This window comes from Pipra filicauda, unplaced genomic scaffold (assembly GCF_003945595.2).
Source record: "Pipra filicauda isolate LSUMZ 115617 unplaced genomic scaffold, ASM394559v2 scaffold213_size2393758_pilon, whole genome shotgun sequence".
NCBI lineage: Eukaryota > Metazoa > Chordata > Aves > Passeriformes > Pipridae > Pipra > Pipra filicauda.
In genome coordinates, this window is record NW_024104325.1 from 1,051,962 (window position 1) to 1,066,766 (window position 14,805).

Genomic DNA, 14,805 nt, shown 5'->3' on the forward strand with positions numbered 1-14,805 from the left:
CCTGTCCCAGGCACTGACCCGGTGTCTCCCACAGGGTCTGCTTTGTAAAACCCTCCAAGGCCAGAGAGAGGAAGGAGGACACTCTACTGGAATCAAGCTCCCCTGGCCTGCAAAGGCCACCATGAGATGAGTAAGATGTTCCTCTCTGGGCCACCATTAGGTGCCCTACTCCCAGCAGTGATGCCTCCTGCCAGCCCTGGACCCCTCCCAGATTGCTGAGCACCTCCAAATGCAACTCCAGTGGCACTTGCAGAGTGGGGCTGCGAGACCAGCAGCTCCAGCATGGGGCCCTGGTCACTCATTTCCTCACCAAATAAGAAGCATACCAGGGAAACAGGATGACTTCAAGTAACCCAACAGTGGGAAGAGCAGGTGCCAGAGCTCCCAGACAGTTACATGTGCTGCTGGGCAAAACAAAGCCCACACTAAAGCATTCACAGGATTGACACCTTTAGCGTTCCCCACCTTTGGAGTTACCTGGCACTTGTGGCAAAGCCGAAGCTGACGGTGAGCAGACCTTGGCATCCTCAGGGAGGCAGGTAGCCTCAGAGAAGCAGTTCCACGTTTGGTGGGAGAACAATCCCTCATCACCTCCTGCAGGGAGGGTCTTGGCAGCCCTGGTGTAAGGGCAAGAGAGCCTGGCTGGCTGACTCTTGCGAGCTGGAAACAAAGCCCCACTCAGATAGACACTCCTGCATACATCAAGAAATGTTTCCTTCCAGCCTAATCATTTCTAATCCCATCTGCAACCTAATTATTAAAAACCTTCACAACTCAAGAGCTGTAAACACTGTGCCAGGCAGGCATCCCCAGCAGTAGTGCCAGGCTGCATTTCCAGGAAGCAAATCACACCCTCAAACCTTGAGCCTTTTTCTTTAAGAAACACGTGAATGCTCTCACTGTGGCACAAAGGAGGAGTGGAAGTACCGAAAAAATATTAAGGACTCATTTGTTATTATGTCACTGCACAATGAACGGAGCCATTGTTCCCTACCTGGGCTAACAATGCCTTTCAGAAAACACAAAGCACTTTTCCCCCCTGTCCTTTAAAAAATGTCAAGACCAAGGCTGCTGGAGGAACAGTGAGCAGTTCAGAAAATAAAATACAATAAAATAAAGCAGCTAACAGATTGTTCAGAGGGTTTTCACACTTGATCTGTAAATGCTCTTTTATTTAATAAAAATAATCATCCATTATAGCAACTTCTGCTTGTGGTTTGGTTGGGTGTTTTTTTTTTTTACATTAAAGCACAGTTTATTTGCTTTCCTCATCTCTTGAGGATTCAGTTCTGAAAATGCAAGTGAATGTAAACATTGCTTTCCAGGTCCCAAGATGCATCTGAGGACCCTTGGAGTTAATTACAAAGTCAAAAGAGAGAGCAAAATCAACAGAACACTTCTCAAAAGTAAAAAGGTATTTTTAAAGTCTCTTCCATACGACTCCAGAGAAGGCAAATTCATCTTATACATGAAACTTCCACAAACTTTGCTTTCTCCAAACAATTGCTATGACTTGTCAGTATTTGATAAAGCTGTTTTTATAACATTAAAAGACTTGCAGACTCATTTATTTTTAGAAATAAAAAGTTTTTCCTATAAATGTTCTCCAGAAATTTATTCATGGCACAAGGATGTTAGATTTGTTCTGTCCACTTTTGGTTTGTTTTTGGTTTGGGGTTTTTTTGTTGCTGTTTGGGTTTTTTTAGCAGAAAAAGCTGAAAGCCATTTCAGGAAAGAGTGTAAAAGCAGTATTAACTCTCTCTCCTGCTGCAATCTCACAATATTTACACATATATTTTAAAAAAAAAAAAAAAGCTTAATTACACTATAAAATACTGGAAAAAATGTCAGTTAGGTTTCCCACTTCAGAGTTTTGCCCTGTATAAGACTGAAAGAGGGATGCCTTAATATGTCCTAGAAAAATGAGACTGGCAGGTTAAAAACTGAACTTTTCCCCCTCTGAGAAAGACAGAACGCCCACTGTGCACAAACCCCCTCCTCTCTGCAGAAAATCCCACAGGAGTTAAACTACCACAAATCAACACAGATGAGATAACTTGATATGCAGAGCCCTGTTATTTGCTTTGAAATGTTATCTATTTACAGTTGAGGTGGAGGAAGCGAGTGAGCATCGAACACATTTCGGTGCTGCAGGCTGGTACAACATCAAACAAGATTAACTCGTGGGGAGCTTGGCTGGGTCCCAAGCCTCACGTTGCAGGGGAGATAGTCTCGGTTGCCTGGGACATCCCTGCCTGCACAGCAAAGGCACCGCTCCATCAGGGTCTGCTTTAATGAGTAACAAGACAGCAGTTGCCATCTCAGCTGTATTGTATCACAGGCAACACAGCAATCAAACAAAAACAGGTATGATGTAAAAAAATAACAACAAAAATAGCCAGTCTGGTGAGGTCTGTGATCCTAAGCTTTATAGCCAAAACAAAAAAAAAATCACATTGAAAATTTTAGTAATCTTATCAAACTGTCAGGTAGGGGATGGCTCTAGTTGTTCAGTGGTTTTAAGAGAAGGGTTTTTCAGGGGGTGGAAAAAGAGAGACTTTGAAGGTGTCAAAAATTAAAGCATTCACAGTTTCAAAGCTGCTTGCCTTACAAAAATTAAGACATTCAAATTCAAGAATACAATACTGTATTTTACAAGAGGGTCAAAATTCATACATATACAACAGGGAAAAAAAAGATACAACAAAATAATAAAGCCAACACCTCTGGTGTGGCATACTCCCTTTTTGTTGTTCATCTCACAGAGCTGCACGCTGTTTGTCTTTAAAGAGTCAAACTGAGCAGTCATGAAAACATCCACTGAGAGATTCTGGCAAAAATAAAAAAAAAACCTAACAAAATAAACCAAGCAAGTCAAAGGCCATCCTCCCCTGGAAAGCCAAATGCCACAGCTCGGACCTCCACTTGCCTGCTGCTCCTCACTGCTGCTTCCCAGCACTTCCATAGGCTCCTCTCGGGTTTTAAAGGCTTCCTGCTCACAAGCTAAAGGAAACCATCCCATGCAAGCACAGCCCGAGAGAGACATGCTTTACTCTCCTACAAAGTCTTGATTAGTCCTGCCCACAGCAAAGGCTCCTTCAAACAATCCTTTTCCTCTCTATCCTGCAGAGGATCCTTTTGAAGGCCCGCCTGAAGTCATGGTTGAAAATGGTATAGATGACAGGATTCAAGGAGCTATTGCAGTAACCGAACCAGAAGAAGAAGTTGAAGAGGGTGTCGGGCACGGAGCAGCTCTCACAGACGGCCGTCAGCGTGTAGGTGAAGAAGAAGGGGAACCAGCAGATGACAAAGACCCCAATCACCACTGCGAGCACAAAGGTGAAGCGCTTCTCCCGGTTCTGCCTGCCCCTCCACCGGGATCCTTTGGTGTTCCTCTCCTCCTCCGTCTTCCTGGGCAAACTGTCCCCAGGCTTAATTTGGCTCAGCTTAGTCTTGGTCTTTCCTCTTGACGGTCTCTCCGACTTCTTACACTGGCTGTTCTCCTGGTGCTCGGAGGAAGAGGTCTCCTCCATGTCTATGCCATTGACCTCTCCCTCCTGCCCACCGCTGCCTCCTGCCGCCTTCTCTCCGTTAAGCTGCGCTGTGGCTGGCAGGTCCTCCTTGTCAGTCAAGCCATTCTGCTTCTTCTCAGGGCGCTCTGCTCGCTTGTTCGGTGGTACCCTGGTTCGCCTCTTGGCTATCTGGTAGATGCGCACGTAGACCAGGATCATGATGAGGCAGGGGGCAAAGAAGGAGCCAATGCTAGAAGAGATGATGTACCACTTCTCATCATTGATCTTGCACTCTGCCACCCCCTGGTCAGCCTGCTGCCCGCTCTTCTTCTCGATGGAGATGAGTGGTGGGAAGGAGATGACAGCTGAGATGACCCAGACGATGAAGATGATGCACTTGATGCGGCGTGGGGTGCGCTTGAGGTTGTACTCGATGGCTTGTGTGATGGACCAGTAACGGTCCAGGCTGATGGCACATAGGTGAACGATGGAGGAGGTGCAGAACAGCACATCCAAGGCCAGGTAGATCTCGCACCAGACTTTACCGAAGTACCAGTACCCCATCACCTCATTTGCCAGTGAGAAGGGGATGACCAGTGTGGCCACCAGGATGTCAGCCGAGGCTAAGGAAACCAGGAAGAGGTTCTGGGGGGCTTTGAGGGCCCGGCTGGTGAAGACAGCAATAATGACCAGGACGTTGCCGAAGACAGTGAAGAGCATGAGCAAGCCGGCCAAGCTGATGAGGGTGATGGTGGTGTGCAGAGAGTACGGCGTGCCCCAGCCCGGCCCGGCCCCGCTGTCGTTGAAAGTCCCGTTGCTGCCGGGAGGCGGGTAGCCCTCCTCCTCCTCCAGCTGTCGCTGGTACTCCATGGAGGAGAAGAAGTGGCCCCTCTCCGTGAACGGGCGCTCCAGGTTAAACATCAACGCCGGCTGCGCGGACACCCCCGCCCTTCGCCCCGACTCCACCCGCGCCGCGCCCGGCTCCAAGCCCGGCTCCAAGCCCGGCTCCAAGCCCGGCTCCAAGCGTCTTACTGTGCCGCCGGTCGGGGCGGAGCGGCGCGCCAGGGGCCGAGGGGCTGCGGGCGCCCACCGCGCATGCTGGGCGCTGCCGCCGGGACCCTCCGAGCGCGGCGGGGCGGAACGGGGCCGGGGCTGGGACTGCAGCCGCCGCGGCTGCTCTGCCTCGCTCGCCGCCGAGCCGCTTTATAGCCCCGGATCGGGCCGGGGCTGCCGCGTCAGCCCCACGTGGGGAGCTGCCCCCGGTGCGCGCACACGCACAGAAAAACCCACACTCTCACACACACACACAGACTCGCGCACCCGCGCCCCGACACGGACACTCGCGCCCACCGCCCCCCGCACGCTCCCCTCGCCCGGCTCTCACGCCCGCCCGCTCCGCGCACACACCGCACCCGCTCTCCAAGCGGCCCCGCCTGCATTCGCACCCCCGCTCGCCCCCGGCACCTCAGCGCACACACACGCACCCCGCGGTCCCCGTCCCACGGTGTCGCCCAGCCCGGCTCCCCGCCCCGCCCCGCCCGGGGAGAGGAGCGGCTCCTGTTGTCCGCGGGGATGGGCGTGCGGGGGGCGGCTGGAGGCGACCACCGTGCGGGCGGCTGCGCAGCCACCGCGGGGGAGCCGGGGGTGCTCCGAGCCGGGCTGCGAGGGGGTAAAAGCTGCCGTCCCGTGTGCCGGGGGGGGGCAGCGACGGGCTCCGCTCCGGGTGCCGGGTGTGCGGCCGTGCTCGCTGTAAGCCCGGAGGGCAGCGCTTCCCCACGGCCCCGCGTGTCAGCCAGGCGGGGCTGACCTGAGGACCCCGCTGGGATGGAGGGACCCCGCTGGGACGGAGGGACCCCGCGGGACGGGCGGCGGCGGCTCCGGGCAGCGCGGCGGGGCAGTGGCACCTGGTGGCCACGGCGCCTCACTGCACCCGCCGGCCCAGCCCGAGCGCCCCGGACCACAGCGTCCCGCCCCGACGGCAGGGACACGCTTCCCACTGGGGAAGGACAGGGCGGCAGAGCAGCAGGGGATGGGGGCAGCCCCCCACTGCCAGCTCAGCCCCAGCCCAGCTCAGCCCCGGCTGCACGGGCACCCACGGCGGCCCCCATTCCACAGCACGGACTCAACACACGCGCTCCTGGACACACCCCTCCCGTTGCCTTCCCCTTTTCTCTCCCCAGGGGAAGCAGGCAGCTCTCCCACAGGGTGCCTCACACCTGGAAAGCCTCCCCAGGTGCTCGCCGACAGCACCGGGGTTGGCATCATGCACCTGCATGGCTGCAACAGCAACATGGGAGCTTGGTAACAGCACAGGAGCAATAGTGATGCTCCGGGTATCCCGCCCAGCCCCGACGCTGCCAGCTCTCAGCCTGTACAGATCACTCACCCAGACTCCAGCCCCGGTCTTCTCCCTCACACACTCTAATGATGCTCACTTGGTGCTCCAGATCCAGGCTGCTCTCAATTAATCGCCGTGCCGAATGCCCCGGCCAATGAATGTATTTCCTCTGCGAGATGGAGGAAACCCTGTCATCTTTGTCCCTGTGCCACACACCATGTTATAAGCCAGGCCTAGGAGTGATTACGCCCAAGAGAGGGAGCAGGAATGGACAGACGGGGTCTGGGAGCCAGAGAGCACAGCCTCTGGAGCTAACATACAGCTGGGAAAATGAGGGGGAATCCCACTGTCTGAGCAAAGGAGTGCAGTACCCACTACAATGGTGGGTGGGTGCCTGTGAAAAGGGCAATCTGCAGAGAGTGACTTGTAATCTATAAATTGAATCCAAGACGACTGATATGCCCACACAAAACTTCTCTATATGAGAGTAAATGCAATGTATAACCACAGACTTCACTGCAAGGCTGAAGGGACTCACCTAAGTCTATGGCAAGGCCAGGTGGGAGGTCAAGATGATGGACTTCGTGAACAACTTCTGCCTTCTGCTGGCCGCAGGGGACTGGTGTGATCTGCAGGAGGACGGTGTTGTTCTGCCCAGCAGAGGGTCTTCCCCTCCCTCAGATGTGGGATCTGCATCACCCCTGGCAGAAGCCTTCTTGGTCACTGCTTGGTGGAAGGACTCAGAGAGGGGAGGGTTGCAGGCCATGTCTCACTTGCATGGATAACCCCTTCTGTGATCAGTCTGAGCTCAGCTGTAACACCTGCACTAAGGCCACCAGGCACTGCCTGAGATACTTTGTTCCAGACCTGGGCTGGTGCTTCTCTGGAAACATCCTGCCTTCCCCCCATGCCTCCTGCATTCCTCAACACAGGATGATTTAAATGACAAAATATGACCAGCTGCCTTGATTTTCTGTCCCTTTTTGTAGCTAGACACCTTCAGTCTGCCTGAAGCTAAATCCAGCTAACAACATTGCTCCTAAGCCACCACATTGCAAAAGCAGAGCTTTGATCAATTCTCTTTGCTGGGACAAAGAGCACAAGGGGAACACATGAGGCCAAAAGAAGAAGAAAAAGGGTTTGTTCCAGAAACACTGCTAGAAAGAGAGCTCTCTGCAAGTGGGGAACAGCTGGGATGGCATTGTACTCATCTCAGAGAGAAAACCTGCTTCATCAAAGGCACTTTCCTCGCACCGCCACCATTGTTGTGCATTGGACATCTCTGTGATTTTATTGACACCAGAAGTGCTCAGCGCTGTCTGCAAAGTGACTCAGTAATGCCAACTCTCCCCTTGATTTTCTCTGCAGGTTACCACATGGCTCTGCACAATTCTTGAGATGAAAGGTGGTCAGAAACTGCCAGGGCTGGCAAGGACCCTGATGATCTCAATCAACAACCCGTGGCACACCTTGACCTACTGGACAGTCATCTTTACAAGTCTATACCATTCCTGATGATAGTTTGGAATATTCATAAAGGCTCCCATTCAACTCCCAGAGCCCTAGGATTAGGCAAGAAATTTGAATTTTTAGCCCCTGGAAGACTGTAGAGAAAATCTTCATGGGGGCAAAAAAACAGCAAAAAACATTTTTATATCAATCCCCTGGTGTTGGCATCCAGATGCTCAATTTTTGAATGTATGCTGCTGACAGCATTGATATGAGCTGTTAGGACTCTGCAATTCAAAATTAGTCAACAAGTGTCTGACAAGACAGCCCAGAAAACAGCCTGTTCTCTGGCAGCATCGCACAATGAAGATCTGCAGGAGCCTGCCCTTTCCCCGGAAGGCAGCCTGGCTTCTCAGCAGAGCCCCACGAGGAACCAGGCTCGCCAGACAAGGGGGGATAGCCTGGGCGCGCACCAGTGAGTGAGGCTGGCGGCTATCGATCCTCCTCTGATGGCTCCCCCTCCGTCAGCTGCCATCCCAGGAGGGCAGCAATGCCCTTTCCGAGGCGCGGCGGCGAAGTTCGCATTCAGCACGTGTCCCTCGGGCGCGTCCCCCGCAAACAAACTGACCTTTCTGGCTGGTTTCAGGTCATTAATTAGGCACGCTGCTTCCGTGTTTATACATCTCTTCCGCCCATCAACTCCTGCATCGCTTCCAGCACCGTCTCCACTGGTGCAGGGGGAGCCAGGACCACACTCCCCTGCTGCCTCTTGGGGAGAAGAAGCTGTGAACCGTTCCTGCAGTCTCGGAGCTGCTCACAGCATGAAGCCAATCGCATATGGAGAAATAATCTCTGGAAAGAATTGCTATGGTAATAAGGCTGCAAAATGTGTGTTTTGAACAAGCAGCCCCAGGAATTGTTTGTTTCCAGAAGAGCAGTGAGATTCTGGCAGGGGAAAAAAGTAACAAAAACTGCTGAAGGACTGAGGCTTGCTTTTTTAGACAGTCTGGTTCAGGCCTGAAGAAGCTAGACAAACCTAAAACTATCTCATGGCATGGCAACACAGACTCCTGGGGGGACCACATGAAAGGGGCAACCACTGGAACAAGGTGCAGAAATTATTGCTCAGCAGAAGCTTTCAAGAGCAGCTCTGTGCCAACTTGACAAAAGCCATCGAAGAGGGAAGCCTTGGAGCTGTAGGTGCTCTGTGTCAGGAGGTAAACAGCAGTCACAGTTTGCTTTGTATGAGGAGGTCTGTGATTTGCACTAATCTCAGTATTTGCATATCCATGGCAGGAAGCCCTTGTTGCAGCTGTGTATTTTGATTCAGATACTGGGTGTATCTGAATATATCAAAGTAGGGTGTCTTTCAGGAAGATTTGCTTTATTAACTGTTCAGCTGTCCTTGGAATAAGGCACTGAAATCCCATGGCTTGTGACACCCTGTGCACTAATGATTGAGTAGCCCCTTCACAGCAGCTTCAACTTGGTCAATTTTCCCACAGGCCCAGAACAAGCTGGCAGAGATGCATCCAAGTCATACAAAAAAAATGCTTTTCCTCTTTACTGTGTTAACCCCAGGAGGAAAAACACTATAGGAGCCATCAAGAAAGAGGCACAGACGTTCTGCAGGCCAACCTGGATTTGCCAGGTATATAATAGTGCCGCTGCAAAATAATACAGCAAGCACACCACCCCAGGTGGGTGTTTCAAGTGCTGCGATTCCTATTTTCCTTCTATTTTTAAAATTAACTTAAAAATTGGCTGTTGTGGCCACCCCTCCAGCTGCTTTGGGACCCCAGGCCCTTTCCCTTCTACACACACATTCAGACCTATAGCCCTTTCTTTCCCCATCCCCTGCTGCATGTGAGAGTTTGGCTTTTGCTCTTTTCATAGATCTCACAGCAATGGCTCCTGCAGAGCCGTATTTTTCAACAGTTTGTCCGGACTCAGCTGCTGGATGTACTTTTCCTAGTTATTTGAATAAACCAGTAGGAAATGGAGAGCTGTGGCAGTGGTCTGTACTAGCACCTAATCCCCTTGCAAGCAGTGACACTGCACATTATCAGATGTTCAGAGGGGAAAGAAAGGAGACACACTGAATATTACCTATGGTGGCAGTTCTTCACTACCCCCATCTGCAGACAGCTGGCTCAAACCAGCACAAGATGGATCCTATGTGACCACCTGCTCCTCAGGGGTTTTTTTTTGCAAACAACTTGAAAGCTCTGCTTGCCTTTCCTCTGCCTTGCAGGTTGCCTGCCCTGTTCAGCAGGATTTCAACTACCAGATTTGACTACACAGCCCTAAACCAACAGCCAAGAGGAACATTTCCACGCTACAGATTATAGCATGGCAGAGTTGAGGGTGAGGCTGAGACATGGGGACAGTGCTCATGCAAGCTTCTGGTTTATTTATTCAGTATTTTCACTTTTTTGCTTCTGCCCAGTGTCACAGTGGCCTCTGCAACATAAAAAGCTTGTTTTGGCACTGCTGGAGGAGCGATGCACAAGACACTTCGCTGGTTGCCTGCATGTTACTGGCCTTGTGCCCCTCAGGCACTTCAATGCCTAGGGGAGAAGAGAGAGAAACGAGAGAGAAATGTGCATTTTCTCTCTGTAGCACCCACAAGTACATATACACACGTGTTCCTCTGTGCCAAGCACACGTGACTCTGTTTTTATGCAGTGCTGTTTTCTGTATTCAGTTCCCTGTCTGGGAATCCTCCCTCCTTGCTTCATCCTGCAACGTGGCCAGAAGTAAACACCAGGGGGCCATCCCTCAGTGCTGGGGAGTGTCTCTGTTCCCCTCTCCAGGTTTCCCATCATGCCAGCTCACAAGATGGATCCCGCTGAAATTAGCCGGTAACAGTGGAAACAGTAGAAAATAAACCAAACCACACCAGTCACTATCACTCCCTCACTCAGGGAACTGACTCATAAAACCCTTAACCAGACTATGATGGGCTTTCCCATACATAGAGGACCATATAGCCAAAACACAGTGAAAACACAGCCAAATCCTTCGAGCCCCAGCTAGAGCAAAGGAAGGTGATACTCCCCAACATCTGGCCCTGCTACCTCTCAGAGGCTGCCCTCACACAGCCTGTGGACACTCCCTGATCCACTCCAGCACAAAGGCTCCCTCAGCAGCAATGCCCTACTGAGCAATAACCAAGCCAGAAGCACTGCCACGCTTCTGGATCCAGGGCTGGCAGGTCACTGCTCCAGCCAGCTGCAAAGGGAATGGCTGTCCAAGCCTGCACTGGAACAGGTTGCCCAGAGAGGTGGCAGATGCCCCATCCCTGAAAGTGTTCATGGGCAGGTTGGATGGGACACTGAGCAACCTGATCTAGTTGAAGATATCTCTGCTCATTGTGGCAGGGGGGTGGACTAGATGACCTTTAAAAGCCCCTTCCAACCCAACCCATTCTATGATTCTATGAAAAGCAGGTAGTCCTGGAGAGAGCTTCTCCTGCAGAGAGGGACCCAGGACAGCATTCAGAGAGCAGAAAGGTTGGGCACTAATAACTTTCCTTATAACCTTCCCTAAATGAAACCAATCAAGTTCCTGCAGCTCAACAAGTTCATGATCAGTCAGTCTATGTTCAAGACAAAATTGAGACTGCCTCACTTTAAAGCATTTAATTTCCCAACTGGGAAGACATTGGCATTCAGTTACTCAGCCGAGAAGTAACTCATTTGTTCAAGTTCCACTCCCCAGGGCCTGAATGTGTGTATCTGCCCTTTCCCTCCCCGTTCTTCACCATCTCAGTTGGAGACTGACACAGTAACGCTACCTCTGGGCCAGGGGCTGCCACCAGCAATACTCATTCAATCCCTCTTGCGAAGGCAGAAGTGCCCCAGGTGAGCTGTAACTCTCCAGTCCATCACACATCCCCAGCAAACTCCTCTGGCACAGCCAGGTCAAAGCTTCCAGTGGAGCAAACAACTCTGAAAAGAAAGGACACAAGAGAGAGCAGCCAAGCAGGGATTGTAATTCCCACCTGCCCAAGTGTGGGTCTCACAGCAGGTTCAGATCATCATGGGAAAGGGGAAGCAGATCACACACCCCCTTTCAAAAACCAGACCAAAGCAAGCTGCTACAGCAGGAAGCAGCTTTCCGTGCATCCTTGCATCAGGCAGGTTTGCTACCTGTGTCTAACCCAGCTTGCCATGTCTATACCGATGCAGGGTGGCAGCACTGGAGTTAAAAAGATCCAAGAGTCAGGGTGGCAGCAGCAGTTCTTGAAGGCTGAGCTGTATAAAAGTCCAGGGGATAATTGCCTGAAATTGCTGGGTTCCCAGAAAGCAGAGCATGTCAGTGTGGTTTCACAGGGACTGAGGCCGCCGGGCAGCAAGACTTTCTGTGTTTTCCCTTGTTCCTTATTTCACCATCTAGTGGCAAAAGCAAGTAACACTGAGAAGCCATCCAGGAGCTGCAGTGGCTCTGGAAGAGCTCTTTGCACCAGCTCCTCCTAGTCAGACCCACAGCTGCCTCAGCTGGGGACACAGAGAAGGACACAGCCAGCACCCAGAGCCCTGCAAGTCCCCCAGTTCTAAACCATGGCCCTGTATAAAGACTCCCCTGCACAAGCTGACTCCCATCCCAGATGGACCACTCTGCCGACCCCGTGCTGCTGTGTCCCTGCTGTCCCCCCAGCCCAGCTGTAACCCACAGGCTCCTGTAACTTCGCCTCCAGGCACCAGTAGCCTCCTCTCCTCAAAATCAACCCAGCCCCAGCTCCCAAGGGAACAGTAAGCATAGATAGGTGCAGAAGATCAGCACTGGGCAGAACAAACTCAGGTCTCCCGGTGATCAAGCCCAGATGAGCTACTAATGGCACAGGCTGAGCCAAGACCCCAGGAAAAGACATCATGGTGAGCAGAGTCCTTCTGAGTTGAGACTTCTCCTTCCCCACCTCAGCTGAACTGTTAACCAGGGCTGCAGTGGGCAGAGGAGAAAGGGTGTTGGAAAGGGACACAAATACCTCCAAGGAAAAACCTTTACTGTGGACTCAGCCGGGTGCTCGAGTGCCTGGGGTGCTGAGGAGAGCTTGCCTTCATCAGGTCTCCAGAGCTGCTTTCTCCTTTGGCTGCCCCTCTGCCACCAGGCCATGTCAGAGGGGAGATTTCCACCAAGGCTGGGTTGCCTCCCCATGCCCTGGCCACAATCCACCCACTTGGACATGGCAGAAATATTTCACGTGAAACTGCTCCGTGGGAAGGAAGGAGAGGGCACCTGTCTCTGCAGGGGAACTTCCCAGAACGGAGAGCTCGCAGAGTGGGGGCAGCCCCCATGGCAGGACCATGGGCTGCCCCACATTTGAACTCCAGCTGGTCCAACATCTTCCCGGCCTGTGTGGTGACAGCCAGGGGAGCCAAAAGCACAGAGAAATATTCATCCTCTAGTGAGAACAGGAGGGAGGGCTCTTCTCTCCAAAGCCAGGTTTTCCATCCTCACGGTGATTTGCAAATTCTGCATCCATCATTGTTACTGTGCTCATTCCCACACTGCCTACAACACAGTTCCCTGTGCAGATTGCATAGGGATATTGCAGACTGCAAGGTACAATCATAGGAATATTGCATAGGGATATTGCAGATTGCAAGGTACAACTTTTTTTATCCCGAGAGGCTCAAATTAACACTAGCTTTTGATTTATTGCTTATTCAGCACTGTCAGTTGCTTTTCAGCAATACAAACTAGCTCTCTCCCCAGGAAACATTTATCCTATCTGTGAATTGAGGGTGGTAATGTGTAATCAGGACAAAGCACTTAGAGAATGCAGGCTGAGAAAAGCACTATAATACATCTCCACTTGTGTTTTTTCAACTCAGACTTTCCTTTTCCCTGGAAGCATCCTAGGTACCAAGGGAAATTCCTGCTATACAAAATTCAAGAGCAAAATAACCCATGTCATTCCCTGAAGTGTCACAGAAAACCCAGCACATGTCAAAAAGCATTAATCTCTGCTGCTACAAACTCTTCCTTTTTTTTTTTTTTTCTGAGAAGTTATTTTCAACCCTGAACAAAGCAACGGCAGCAAATGCTTCTGCCACAATTTAAGTCTTGGCACTCTGATGAAGGGTAGAGCAGGTCAGTGCCTAGGACTGTTAGGATGCTGTCCCTATCTTCACAAGACTTGATGTCTTTAACACCCTCTACTATTCCCAGAACAACTGATGGGAGCCAAGCCATTTGCTTGGCACAAAGAAGTGGACACAAAGAAGTGCTTCCACAACAAAGTGGAAACTGCCATACAGCATTCAAGCACTACCAGAGGTTTAGTCCCAGTGAAATCAGGCACATATAGAAAAACAGCACAACTGAAATCTCAAGGCTTAACAGCACCCTTTCATTCTAGCTAGGCTAAAAATATTTCCCCCAAATCCTCAGAAAGGCAGTTCACTGCTACTGCAACTGGCTTCAATTGACAGCCCCTCAAAACTGTTTTGTTGAGGAGACCTTCCTCGCTGCCCTGCAGGCAGGATGAGTGGGATCCAGCACCCACCCACTCAGCCACCAGGCTCAGGTGCTATGTAGGAGGGTTCCCAGTGTCTCTGAGCACTGGGACACCTCACCAGGCCAGCAAAGTCCTCTGGAGTTGAAGTCCCTGAAGATCACCATTGATTCATCACTACAGTCCAATCTCAATTTTCCTTAAGCAGAGCAAGAGACGAGTGGTAAAAAGCAATCGTGGCAACTTTAACAAGTATCTTAAAAAAAGGTAAATTTTTAAACATTTCTGGGGAATTACATGTCTTTTTGAAATGAGAATGTCATTTTCTCATTAATATTTTACTAACAATTTAATTGTGGGAGCATGTGGGTTTTCCTAAAGCAAAAGCAATGAATACTATTAAGCATTACACATATTTCAGAACTCTTTACCAGACTGTTTAGCACTCTGTGCCACTTCAAAAATTAATACGTTCATCCTTATTCCTAAATGGTTTGAAGCACAGATTGGCCACAGAATTGTCGTTTAATCAAAATTCATTCCTTTCCGAGTCTTGACATGTATCCCAAGCCAAATCTTTTATTTGGCAAGTACTCAGACATCAATCCCTTCACAGGGACTCTGAGACACCATGTAAAAACCTGGCTGGGCTCTATAAACAAAATGTCCAAGGAGCCAACAGAGAAGCTGTACAGCAATGCACAGCTGTGCCATGTGCAGCTGATCCATCTTTTTTATTTCCTTCTCCCAGCCATCTGTTCCCAAATCCTGTTTTTCTCTTGGTGTCTCCATTCTCCAACAGAACTAGAGAAAAGGGGCTCATAACCAATACAAAGCAAATTCAGAAGAACTGGCAGCACCAACTGAATCAGAAGCCACTGGTCCCACACCATCTTTTTGTTCTCCCTGCCCTCCTTCACTTACTTCAGCCCAAGACAGTGTGGGAGGCACAAGGGTGAGATATGTGGCTGCTGGCAAGAGGGAAATCTGATGTAGGAGAGATGGCAGGTAAGACTGCAAGTGGAGAAGCGGAGATCAGATGT

The 14,805-nt window shown here is 51.0% G+C and overlaps 1 protein-coding gene across 1 annotated transcript; it reads right to left on the reverse strand.

Annotated features, from left to right (window-relative positions):
- Nucleotides 1–1,133: 1,133 nt before the first annotated feature.
- On the reverse strand, nt 1,134–4,783 carry ADRA2A (adrenoceptor alpha 2A). The gene has a single exon (XM_027735295.2). It carries the CDS (start codon nt 4,431–4,433, stop codon nt 3,099–3,101), a length of 1,335 nt encoding a protein of 444 aa, XP_027591096.1. The 5' UTR covers nt 4,434–4,783; the 3' UTR covers nt 1,134–3,098.
- Nucleotides 4,784–14,805: the final 10,022 nt, after the last annotated feature.